General features: G+C 37.1%; 2 protein-coding genes across 2 annotated transcripts; one reads left to right on the forward strand and one right to left on the reverse strand.

Moving 5' to 3' along the window:
• Window positions 1–481: 481 nt before the first annotated feature.
• On the reverse strand, window positions 482–4089 carry zgc:103625 (methyltransferase-like 26 B). The gene is made up of 7 exons (XM_038302609.1): window positions 3934–4089; window positions 3645–3847; window positions 3401–3563; window positions 3241–3300; window positions 1753–1820; window positions 732–810; window positions 482–640 (listed from the first exon to the last, which is right to left on the reverse strand). Exons 2-7 carry the CDS (start codon window positions 3842–3844, stop codon window positions 593–595), a joined length of 618 nt encoding a protein of 205 aa, XP_038158537.1. The 5' UTR covers window positions 3845–3847; window positions 3934–4089; the 3' UTR covers window positions 482–592.
• A 2195-nt stretch (window positions 4090–6284) lies between these two features.
• Window positions 6285–12213, forward strand: mrpl12 (mitochondrial ribosomal protein L12). Its single transcript, XM_038302542.1, has 5 exons — window positions 6285–6475; window positions 8896–9094; window positions 9201–9275; window positions 9459–9596; window positions 11646–12213. Exons 1-5 carry the CDS (start codon window positions 6417–6419, stop codon window positions 11760–11762), a joined length of 588 nt encoding a protein of 195 aa, XP_038158470.1. The 5' UTR covers window positions 6285–6416; the 3' UTR covers window positions 11763–12213.
• Window positions 12214–12525: the final 312 nt, after the last annotated feature.

Below are 12525 nucleotides of genomic sequence, written 5' to 3' on the forward strand. Positions count from 1 at the left end.
TTTATTTTCTACCCGGATTGAAAAGGTTGCACCATTAACACATAAATTCCTTTGATTTACAGTGATTTGTTGGAGACATAAATGAAAATTGTGCAAGACACTGATGGCCGATATAAACAGACAAATGCATTTAATGATTCACAAATACACAATACACATGATACAAAAAACATCTACTGTTATATTTTGGAATAAAGGAGAGCTAAAACAAAAACAGCAAGACGTGCAGTTGTTTGGAGAGGAAATAAGAAACACGGCACCATGTACTGGTACGTTGACTGGATCCAAACAAACTACACCATTTCCATATATTGCACCCATAGTTCAAACATTTTAGTTAGTATGCTGATAAAGATTCTCAGTCATCCAGGTCATAGTCATTCCGTAAAAGTTTAAAAAAAACAATTGGTTTCCAAGTCCAGTGGATTGTTTTTTAAACTTTTACGGAATTTTAGTTAGTAATACTTTAAGAACTACTCTTAAAAAAAAAAAAAACATTTCAGTCTGTTAAAGTTTGTTAAAAAATACTTTTTTTGTTCTTCTTGATTGGTTTGTGTAAAATCTGCTGTAGATTATACTATAGGGATAACCTTCAGAGCTTCCTAAAGATGAGGCATTTGTAATAGTCTTCCATTTCAATCTGAAATGAGAATTTTATAAATGTTTGAAAAAAAAAAAACATTTATTGTATTGTAAATACAATGAGAGTCTTAAGGCACATTATTCCTCACCATTCTCTCCAAACGCAGCCCATTTCCATAGGCCTTCTGTCTCAGCACATCCAGGTCTGGAAGACCCCATTCTGGGTTCCTATGCAGCAGAACGAAAATGTATTCCAGTTGGAAGCTTTGCACTTTACAGTGTGGAAAAAGTATTCTGTATACAAACATGATGCTGCTTGATTGTCAATAAGCTTAACTGGTGCCCAGTTTTCATGGGCTTATTAGACACTATCAAATAATAGACAACACAATAGCCATGTGACAATAAAAAGAGCAAAGCATGGCATGATAAAAGTCCATGTAAATTTGCCCATATAAAGAGAATAGTTCATAATTGATACAAAATACTTTGCTGCAGATACCAGGACTTTTCCAAAATTTTGCCAGATCAGAAACATAATGCATTTATTTGCACCATGTTTTTCTCCCACACTGTTTACATTTGATCACTGCTGCATTTAAAGAAATATAAATGTCATGACATAAATAAAATCAAATTTCTTTTTTTACACTCTGTATAGAAAATGACAATTAAAGGTGTCTTAGTTATACTTTTCAAACAGCCAGCACAGAATCCATATTTCATCTTTCCAAAAAAAAAAAAAAAAACACAACAGGATTTTTAAATGGAATTAGTTCAAAAAGAGAGTTTTATAAATTACAATATAAATGAAAGTAAAAAGAAAAGGAAATTCATCTTCTTTTGATATTACAAAGTTCACACAAACGGGAATGATCAGGTGTGCCTTTAAATCGACCCAATTCTACAGCCAGAGGTAAAGTGCTAGACCTTAACTGAGCCTTCTGTCTAAATGAAACAAAATATAAGGTTCTGTAACGATCATTTTTAAACTGAACATAATTTTTAAGCTTTGGCTTCTTTCATAAATCCTGCTTCAATTGGACTGACAAATCCTGACTAAATCCCTCACATTTTTTAACAAATTCTTAAGAATCTTTCCGAATGCTTCTAATGTTGAGTTGTTGAGCGGCTGCCCTAAACGTAAGAAATAAAAAGCTTTTTACTCACAGTTTCCTTAGTTCTTTATCCAGAACTTCATTGCAGCTGGGTGTGATGATGCCATTAACAGCAAACACCTGAAAAATATTTGTCTGTTTAAAGCAAATTTAGGGATTATGTTTTATTCACCGTCAGTCTGATGTTTACATGCAATCAATCATAAATGTCATGTTGATTTTGAGCATTTAAGGTTTGTAATTGTTCTTTTTCCATTGTGGGTTATAAAACTATAACTTCTAATGATATAAAAAATTAAAATTGGGTGTGCAGGTTTAGATGTATTTTGCGTTAATTTTATAATATCATAGATGTACACAGACACTCAGGTTATTATTTGGTTCAAGTTGCATATCGACCAGATGCCTTTGTAGCCAAGAACAAACTTGTGATATAACAATAGTCTGATTATATGCACAGTTGTCCTATATCATCATACAGTGTATGACTCTTTCACAGTCTAGTTGCCTTTTAAAAATGTGTCATGGTTCCATTATTCTGGGAATTGTATCACAATCATTCACACCAGTTTGCTGGAGTTTTGAGGCATCCCTCCTTACAGAACTGGCATACCTCTGTCTGCTCGTAGTTCACCTTAATCACACATATTTTCTATGGGTCTCAGTTAAGAACATTGTGATGCCTAGTCTTAAACATTAACTTTTGTTTCCCCCTGCAAATGTTCAGTAACTTGTTGGATTGTTTAGAGTCCCCATTCATTAGGAAATTGTCTGCAGGCTCTAACTTACCTGATTTCTTGAAATGTTGCTTCAATATTTCTGCATAGTGTTCCATCCATTTTGGTCAAAACTTTAATTTTAGTTCTGTTAGACCAATACATATGTGCATAAAAGTGAAGGTCTTCTTTCCTGATATGTAGGCCTTATACCCACAATTTTCTCTAGAACACATTTTTCTCTTGGATCAAAGCCAGTTTCCATCTCAAACAGAACAAAACTATTTATACTTTTTGAATATTTGCCACACATTTTTGAAACTGAAATTCATGTATGTAGTTGATAGATCCATCACACGTAGAGTACAGCTCTTAACCATTACAATCGAAAGAGTCATCCTTGCCCTCATCTAGATAAATAAAACTCCTTTAGTGCTGCATTTTATTATTGAGTTTCCTAAAGAAGACAACATAATAATTATATGTTTTCACTTTTAAAGAGCCACCATTCTGTCTTTATATTTACAGTAGCGTTTTTGTTTTTATTACATTTTTTAACCAAAAAGTGGTAGATACTCTTTCTGCTATAAGTTGCTGATATTTGTGAAAAATCACATTAGAAATTACATAATGACAAGAAAAAAATTGATCTAACTAAATGATACTAACAGCTTTAATGTCATCCTCTTGTGCAAATCTAGAGCAGTTATTCAATGATTTTTTTTAATTCTTTAACCTGCTTTTCTAAGTATATATATATTTTTATATGTACATATATGTTGGTGATGAAGGGTGTAACATGCCAAGTTGTTTTTGCTACATACCCCATATGTTATGAAAAGGCCATTTGGTTTAAGGATCTGCCCGGCTCCACTGAAAACACCCTTGAGGTAATTTAAGAAGCAAAATGGACATTAGTTGTTAAAGTCTGAGCAACTCCAGCCAGTGAGATTAAAATATTCAGTTAGTTTTTCAGATCCCTACCTGTGCTGTTTTGAAGGAGCTGTACTGCAGGAGATTAATGGCAATAATAACATCACAGGAATTAGGAGAAACACCTGTCCATTTGTCCCAAGGTTCGCTGGCATCCAGCAGGATGGGCTGCAGCACAGTTTTAACATGGGTAGCAGCTATATATGCCTTTATGCTGAAAATGAATACAAATCCCTTCAGTCCACTTTTTTAAAAGACATTTAAATAAAATGCAAATGTATTTTGATTGACAAACCTGTCACGACACTCCTCTTTAATGTCTGATGGCTGCCATGTAACAAAGGGTAATTTCTGTGCAAATCTAATGACATGTTGTCCTGTTCCGGAGCCAATCTCCAAGGCAAACAATTGCTTGTGTGACTGGTCCTCCAACACATCTTCAAGCACCTCACAGAGACCCTCCCAGTTCCTCTCTGCCTGAGGTGACAGCAGCATGGTCTGGAAGAGAGACAGAAAAACAGGTCAGTTTATTATTTCAGGAATAACAGATTTATGTATCATTTCAACCAATGGATAACTCTTACCTTCTCTTGTGCTGGGTTACAGAGTCTAATGAAGAGGTAACATATTGGTGTAGAGTGGATGTGGGGTGAGTGTCGGTAACAGCAGATGGATCCACAGATTACCTGGTTAAGAGGATTCAGTCTGCACTCCACCCCAGCATAGAAAGGCTGGGATAAAAATGTACTCTGAGGATAAATAGTATAAATACTCAAAGGTGTGTTGACTAATGTGATAATACACTATATTGCCAAAAGTATTTGCTCACCCATCCAAATTATTGGAATCAGGTGTTCCAATCACTTCCATGGCCACAGGTGTATAAATTCAAGCACCTAGGCATGCAGACTGTTTTTACAAACATTTGTGAAAGAATGGGTCGCTCTCAGGAGCTCAGTGAATTCCAGCGTGGAACTGTGATAGGATGCCACCTGTGCAACAAATCCAGTCGTGAAATTTCCTCGCTCCTAAATATTCCACAGTCAACTGTCAGCTGTATTATAAGAAAATGGAAGTGTTTGGGAACGACAGCAACTCAGCCACGAAGTGGTAGGCCACGTAAACTGACGGAGCGGGGTCAGCGGATGCTGACGCGCATAGTGCGAAGAGGTCGCCAACTTTCTGCAGAGTCAATCACTACAGACCTCCAAACTTCATGTGGCCTTCAGATTAGCTCAAGAACAGTGCGCAGAGAGCTTCATGGAATGGGTTTCCATGGTCGAGCAGCTGCATCCAAGCCATACATCACCAAGTGCAATGCAAAGCGTCGGATGCGGTGGTGTAAAGCACGCCGCCACTGGACTCTAGAGCAGTGGAGACGCGTTCTCTGGAGTGACGAATCGCGCTTCTCCATCTGGCAATCTGATGGACGGGTCTGGGTTTGGCGGTTGCCAGGAGAACGGTACTTGTCTGACTGCATTGTGCCAAGTGTAAAGTTTGGTGGAGGGGGGATTATGGTGTGAGGTTGTTTTTCAGGAGCTGGGCTTGGCCCCTTAGTTCCAGTGAAAGGAACTCTGAATGCTTCAGCATACCAAGACATTTTGGACAATTCCATGCTCCCAACTTTGTGGGAACAGTTTGGAGCTGGCCCCTTCCTCTTCCAACATGACTGTGCACCAGTGCACAAAGCAAGGTCCATAAAGACATGGATGACAGAGTCTGGTGTGGATGAACTTGACTGGCCTGCACAGAGTCCTGACCTCAACCCGATAGAACACCTTTGGGATGAATTAGAGCGGAGACTGAGAGCCAGGCCTTCTCGTCCAACATCAGTGTGCGACCTCACAAATGCGCTTCTGGAAGAATGGTCAAAAATTCCCATAAACACACTCATAAACCTTGTGGACAGCCTTCCCAGAAGAGTTGAAGCTGTTCTAGCTGCAAAGGGTGGACCGACGTCATATTGAACCCTATGGATTAGGAACGGGATGTCACTTAAGCTCATATGTGAGTCAAGGCAGGTGAGCAAATACTTTTGGCAATATAGTGTATGTCTATAATGTGCAGGAAAATATATGTTTTTATTACATTAAATGGACAAACTTTTAATTTGGAAGATTTTTTTTACTCATACAAAAAATTAGATATTTAATTTTCTATATATTTTGGATAATAATGTATTAAACGTTAATATTCTTATTGTAACCATAAGCAGGATCTGTGGTCATGTACTCTATGGTGATCTATGAGCAACAATCAAAATAGAAATTATGATGAAAATAGGAATTTAAATAGTGTTTAGAACACTAAGCCATACATTTTTGTAACATATATAATGTATTTTTTATAATCACAGTTTTTATGTCAGGCAAATAAATTGTACCTCAAATCTAAACTAATTGATTGTTTTGATAAGCAATATCATAATCTCTCTCAAAACCTATAAATCACATATTGAATAAATTAAGAAAAAAAATATGCATATGTTCTTCCCATAATTTTTTTCTTAACTTTAATTGTTCAAATATTTTAATTCTGAATAATTTGCTTTCTAAATACCACTATAGTGATACCTGGATATTTTAATATCAAACTAAATCAGGACCTCTGCTGGTCCAGTTTGCCGTTATGTCATAAAAAAAAAAAAAAAATAGACTTTAAAGCACATCTATACAGAGTATAGATGTGCTTTAAATATGAGCTCCCTTTCTTTATCCCACCGAGTCACTTCTCAATTACAATCCATTGTAAATCCTTTAAATAAAAAGATACACAGAAGTCAGAAATCCACCAAACACTTTAAAATCCTATATGATCACTTCACAGATAAAACTCAGAAAAGGCTTTGGTAAATATTTTGTCTGCTTAGATATGCTTAGAGCAATATTTACCTATGCGCGTCTTGTCCCTCATGAGCACCCATACGTTTTCTAACAGTTCATGTAATGCATTGTGGGTAGGTCAGGCTCAGGGAGGTCGCCATGTGCTGTTGAGGTGCTGGAATTGGACCTGATTGGGATCATCTAGATTAAATTTTTGCTTCAGCGGAGCTTCGGTTAACGTTAGCATGTACTGCACCACGCGCTGCCTGCGGACCGCTTTGAAGGCTGCCGCCAGCACCCACCGGTAGGTCACCCCGGAACCGCTGCTCAGCCCTGCTTCTTAATGGAGGCTTTCTTCAAGGACAGACAGACTGGCTCTGTTGCTACTTTTTAATGTTTAAAGTACCAGTTTATCCCATTTAACCCCTTGAAAATGATGCATATGGTGTTTAACTACATATTACATCGAGTTGCATGCTCTGTAGAGGTGTTTTAAGAAAGTTAGCCGGCGGTTAAAATCTCCCCTCCGGACTTTAATTCCAGCATCATGTTTCTGTGTGGTAAATTATGTAAAAACACATCTAGACTTTAAAGTTAAACCTTTCTGGCGGACCGTATTCTCTTTAATAGGTTGACATTTAAAGCCTCATCCTCAGAGGAGTGTTTGTTGCTAACTAGCTAGCCAGATATCTGGCTAGCTAGTTAGCAACAAACCAACCAGTAATATAGAGAAAATGGATCTGGCACCAATATTCACCAGCTCTCTCTGCAGCTTTGTATTTATTTTTTTATGAACATCTCTGGGTTGTTTGTAAGAATTCAGTATGGAAACATGAAGCTGATTTTATAACATGCAGTAGGTCATATGCTAATCTGTCCAAAACACATAAAACATGTACCTCCTAGCTCAGAAATGATAGAAATAAATGACTAAAACATTGCATGTATCAAATAATACAGGCTACAGTGTATTAATTTAAACAGGTTTAAGTAACTTGTGGTTATTTTTAGTAAGCTATGTGCTTACAAACTGATACATGAAAATTTATTAAAAAAATTAGAATACTTTTCTCTTTTAGATAATATTTGATAGTGTCAAGAAAACTATTAGTAATAAAATTCAATGATTTGTTTGTTTTAATTTATTTTCAAAATGCATATTAAAGTGGATATAATCAGTAACATGCAATAGCTATTAATACTGTCATAATAAATACATGAAATGTTATCTAAATTTAGCAGCATTTCTGTCAAAGCCAATAGTAGTAGTAAAAGTCACTTTGTCGTATGTGATAATTAACAGACTAAATGAATAGAAATTTAAAGTATACTAGATTTGTGAATATTAAACAGTCTTAACTTTAGCTCATTAGAAAGTTAGCTTTTATCTGTAGCTTTAAGCATCGTTGACAAACCGGCTGATTGACTGCAGTGTGCATGTTTAAAAGATAAATGAATCAAGGTCAACAACTTGAGAGTTTAGAGTGACATCCTAGGATCAGGAATAGAAAAGAGAGACAACAGGGTCAGTTATCTTTTTTTCTGTCTTCTTAAGATTAGCTGTTTCCCTTTAAATCTTCGAAATCAGTGATTTTCAAATGATTTAACTTTTGATAACAACAAGGGAAGAATCTGTAACCCCAATGATCTGTTGAGCACAGAAGCAGTATACCAATATAACATGAATGTGTGAGTATAAGTATATTCTTAGCTAAATTTAAAGGAATAGTACACCCAAAACATGATTAGCCTTCATTTTCTACTCACCCCCATGCTGAACAACACTCTGGAGTACTTTTTTGATATCTCAAATGCATCTGGAGATCTGGGAGGCTTCTTGCTGTCTACTGACATTCAAATAATGGAGGTCTATGGTGCCCGAGAAAGAAAGGTCCATAAAAGTCCACAAAAAACGTGTCAATATTCCTCCATACTGCTCGTCCAATGTATTCCAAGTGTCCTGAGTGGGTAGCATCCAGAATTTACTCGAAACGAAGTCATTTAGAATGTTTTTAGAGCATAAACGGTAGTGTATAGGATTTCCTGAAAGCGCGCGCGTGTTCATGACGCTACGGAAGCCGGCAGACCAAACCAGATGAAAGTGCGCATTCAGCGTCTGCTCTGCCAATAATGCAAGCGTAGAAGAAGAAATGTGCTGTTTACCTGTGCAAAGAAAGAAACAACGAAAGAAAAAATGTCTGAGGACTTCAGTGTTGAGGAAGGGCATGAGTTCTTTGCCGAGCTGAATGCGCACTTTCATCCGGTTTGGTCTGCCGCGGTTTCCGTAGCGTCGTGAACACGCTTTCAGGAAATCCTATACACTACTGTTTATGCTCTAAAAACATTCTAAATGACTTTGTTTTGAGTAAATTCTGGATGCTACCCACTCAGGACACTTGGAATACATTGGACGAGCAGTATGGAGGAATATTGACACGTTTTTTGTGGACTTTTAAGGACCTTTCTGCCTCGGGCACAATAGACCTCCATTATTTGAATGTCAGCAGACAGCAAGAAGCCTCCCAGATCTCCAGATGCATTTGAGATATCAAAAAAGTACTCCAGAGTGTTGTTCAGCATGGGGGTGAGTAGAAAATGAAGGCTAATCATGTTTTGGGTGTACTATTCCTTTAAAATGCTGTAGGACCCCTTTTTTATCTTTGTGAACAATGAATTATGTCTTGTTTTTAGGTAATAAGCAGGTATTGCCGTTTTCTCTTTTAGGCACCACCTTCGACAGCAGGCACCGGTCCTGTGTTCTCTCCGACTTCTGAAAACCAGTCCGACCTCCCAATCAGACGTCATAGCCACGCCTCCTCTGGATGGAGCACCCAAACAGTACTCCCCTAAAATCCAACAGCTGGTCAATGACATTGCCAGCCTCACATTGTTAGAGGTGTCGGACCTTAATGAGCTCCTAAAAGTATGTGGAAAGTCTTTTTTTATTCAGAGCCTGTATCACAGTTTTAAGCTGCACTCTAAAGCTTAACGCTTAATTTGAGAGATGATCTGTTTGTTCTTGTTCACAGAAAACTCTGAACATTCAAGATGTTGGAATGATGCCGATGGGGGCCATGACAGCATCTGCTGTCCCCGCAGCTCAGGTAATAACTGCAGTACAATGTGATCTGATAAAACACCTGGCAGAAGGATGTTTTCTATCTGATTATTACACGTTTGAAAGATTAAATGCAAAAATGTATATATTTTAAGGAAAAACTTCTCGAGCATTTCAGCCATAATGTTGGCCCACATTGTCTATATATTTTTCTTTCCTGTGAAACCAGGGCGCAGAGGAGGATGAGGCACCGGCTAAGAAAGAAAAGACTCACTTCACAGTAAAACTGACAGAGTTAAAAGCGGCTGAAAAAGTGAAGCTTATAAAGGAAGTGAAAAACTGTATCCAAGGCTTGAATCTGGTGCAGGTAAGAGTTAATATCTGTCGGCTGTTTATGCTCAATAGTTGAATTTTGGTATTTTATGTTTTTAGCTTTTGATTTTGTATTTATCGACAAAAACCTCACAGATTATTTCTTGTTTTTGACTGTCGGATTTGGATCTGTTGACACATTTTGCTGATATTGTCATTAAACCTACCTTTAGACCAGCGGTTATTTGCAGTTGCCTAACCTGATCCAAACTGGGTTGTTTGATGTTTAAAAGGGAGTCCAACTCCTCTGTTAAAATGATGATCACAGGGCAGAACAAGTTATAATTTTATTGGTGGAATTTCCTGGACAGCACATGGCTTCTAGAAACTAGGATCTTGTTTAATGAGAGACATGAAAGCAGATCTTGTTCTTAGCTGCTGATATGAATGCAACAACTATTGGTCGTACACCATAAAATAGTCTCTGAACATGTTTTGATATCTCTTTACCTTTCTTATAGTGTGTGCTATGTAAAAATCAAACATGAACATTTTGTGTGAACTAAGATGTTTATGGTACTTAATATTGATAATTGAACTTTTTTGATTTTACATTGGAGATATTTACCTCTTGATTTAACCCATCCCCTTGGGGAGCAGTGGGCTGCCATTGTGAGATGCCTGGAGAGCTATGGGGGTTTGATGGTCTTGCTCAGAGACCCAGAGTGGCAGTCTGTGGGAATGGGTTTTGACCTCACAACCTCAGAATTCCAAGCCCTATGCCCTAACCATGAGTCCGCCAATCCCGTCAATATGGAGATTAGAAATTTTATAGATGCAATATCTTAAAAAAGTTCAGAGTAGACATTGAATATCAGCCCATTATTAGCCAGAAACACTAGGTTATAGCTGCATGTATCTAAAATATCTGAGATTTGCATGCTGATAGGAAAAAAACTGCATCTATTTAAAGTTTTCTGTAACCCATTGGTTCTCATAGCTATTGTGGATGACTGTTGGTCTGTTTCAGCCTTTACTAACATTCTACAACACAAAATAAGTAATACAAGCATGTATGATTCATGCTAATCTCGGACTGGTTCAATATCAGCATCAGTAAGTTCTTCAAGCTGTTATATCTGTATCGTATTGGAAATGAAAAAGGGCCATCAGGACATCCCTAGTTATTATTTCCACTATAACACGGGCTGTTCTTTTTCCAATGGATGTCGACTATTTAATCATTGAATAACCATTGCAGCATATATTGTGTGCAACAATGAAATCACAAAGAAGTGTCTAAAATATTTTGGATGATGTTTCATGGATATTGATTATATATTTTGGTCTTTAAAATGAATGGAACTGCCCTTAATGCCCTCTCCTGCTGTACATCTTTAGCATCTGAGATGTTAAGCCACAGAGCAACAGGGACCCAATTAATGGGTAAAAGAAAAAAGAAGAAAGATTTTTATTAATCTTTTTTTAATTTTCTGAAATATCACATTTAGATACTATCCTTATAAAAACGCAAGTTTAAAAAGAAAGTCTAAATAAACCTTGTAGTTGAGGTTGAAACAATTAATGGGATTAATCGATTATTGCGATGATTTAATCGTTAACTGGGGAATAGAGAGTAAAACATGAATTTAGTTGAAAGAGACAATGCACTTAGAGCAGTAATTATATAAAAAACTAACAAAAAAATCAGTATTTTGCATTTAAGATAAAAGAAAAATCTTTCCTTCTGTCAACATGCTCTACCCAGAACTTACAAGTGGAAAATGTTTGGTTTCACCTGGTTAAATTCTGTAAAAAAAACTTCCCTTAAGTCTTTAATCGACAAATTAATTAATTAATTACTTGCAGCCCTACTTGTAGTTTAGTTCCTATCAGAGGTTTTTAAAAATGATCTCTTTGATGCTTAAATAACTACTCTGTTACCATTTGCTCTATAGCTTTTTTTTGTTGCATCATATTTGTAATTTCCTTAAAAACTATGTTTGAAGGAATGTGTGTTATTTTAGGCATCAAGCTGTTTATGTGTCTGTGTAGCCTATCTGTTTAATTATTCTTTTGTTGTTTCCTCTCACTCTTTAATCAGGCCAAGAAGCTGGTGGAGTCCCTTCCCCAGGAAATCCGGGCTAATGTATCCAAGGAAGAAGCAGAGAAACTCAAAGCTGCTCTGGAGGCAGCAGGTGGCACTGTGGTGCTGGAGTAAACCCATGGAACCTCTGGCCCATTTACTCTGGAGTTTTATTCTTCATGCACTTCATCCATCTAAATATTTGTTTTTTGTTTTTTTACTCATAAAAAGAGAATCTCAAGACAAATGGAAATTAAAACAGCATTTTTCCAATGCTCCCATCTCGTAGCAGGGTCAGGTGGAGTGGTACAACTCGGACTGAACTTTACAGAGAATCTGCCTCCACAAATGACCGCTGCACTCCCTGTTAAAGTGCTCATGCTGTGTTATTGCGCTACAGAAATGCTGGCATGGATGCCCAGGGATGGATGGGTAGCTCTGTGTTGATGTTAAACTGTTCACAGAGAAAAGTAAGAGTTACAAATGGGGAGGAACACCAAATGTACCTTTCTGAGGGGATGTCGGTGCTGAGGCAGTGAAATGCTCAAAGTTCATGATAATGTCATTAAAGTTGAATTATTATTCATTTTTTTGGTATTTGATTCATTTTTAAAATAATTATTAAACTAAGAATTTAAACATTCATCAGTTTTGACTACAAGGATTCAGACAAACTCTCCTGCAGTTTCCTTGTTCACCTCCAGCCAATCAACTCAGAGCTGCACCTTCTCTGGAGCCAGTCATCTAATAAAGACTCTAATCCTTTTTCTAGGTTACTAATCCAAGCAGTCTTGATTCTCAGCATCCAAATCTTATGCCAGGGCCCGAGCGCCATAGAACTTATTTCATTTATGTCATTATCTGCTTTTTTCTCCTCAAAACCCCAATGCTCTGAGCC

Source organism: Cyprinodon tularosa, unplaced genomic scaffold (assembly GCF_016077235.1).
Source record: "Cyprinodon tularosa strain WSP-4 unplaced genomic scaffold, ASM1607723v1 ctg495, whole genome shotgun sequence".
Lineage (NCBI taxonomy): Eukaryota > Metazoa > Chordata > Actinopteri > Cyprinodontiformes > Cyprinodontidae > Cyprinodon > Cyprinodon tularosa.

Excerpts from the sequence above, each read along its gene's own strand:
- zgc:103625 (XM_038302609.1), bottom strand. The coding sequence starts at position 3,844 with ATGCTGCTGTCACCTCAGGCAGAGAGGAACTGGGAGGGTCTCTGTGAG. Across the intron at positions 811-1,752 it reads GATAAAGAACTAAGGAAACT|GAACCCAGAATGGGGTCTTC; the intron begins GTGAGTAAAAAG and ends TCTGCTGCATAG. Across the intron at positions 641-731 it reads GGCTGCGTTTGGAGAGAATG|ATTGAAATGGAAGACTATTA; the intron begins GTGAGGAATAAT and ends TTCTCATTTCAG.
- mrpl12 (XM_038302542.1), top strand. The coding sequence starts at position 6,417 with ATGTACTGCACCACGCGCTGCCTGCGGACCGCTTTGAAGGCTGCCGCC. Across the intron at positions 9,276-9,458 it reads CTGCTGTCCCCGCAGCTCAG|GGCGCAGAGGAGGATGAGGC; the intron begins GTAATAACTGCA and ends CTGTGAAACCAG. Across the intron at positions 9,597-11,645 it reads AAGGCTTGAATCTGGTGCAG|GCCAAGAAGCTGGTGGAGTC; the intron begins GTAAGAGTTAAT and ends CTCTTTAATCAG.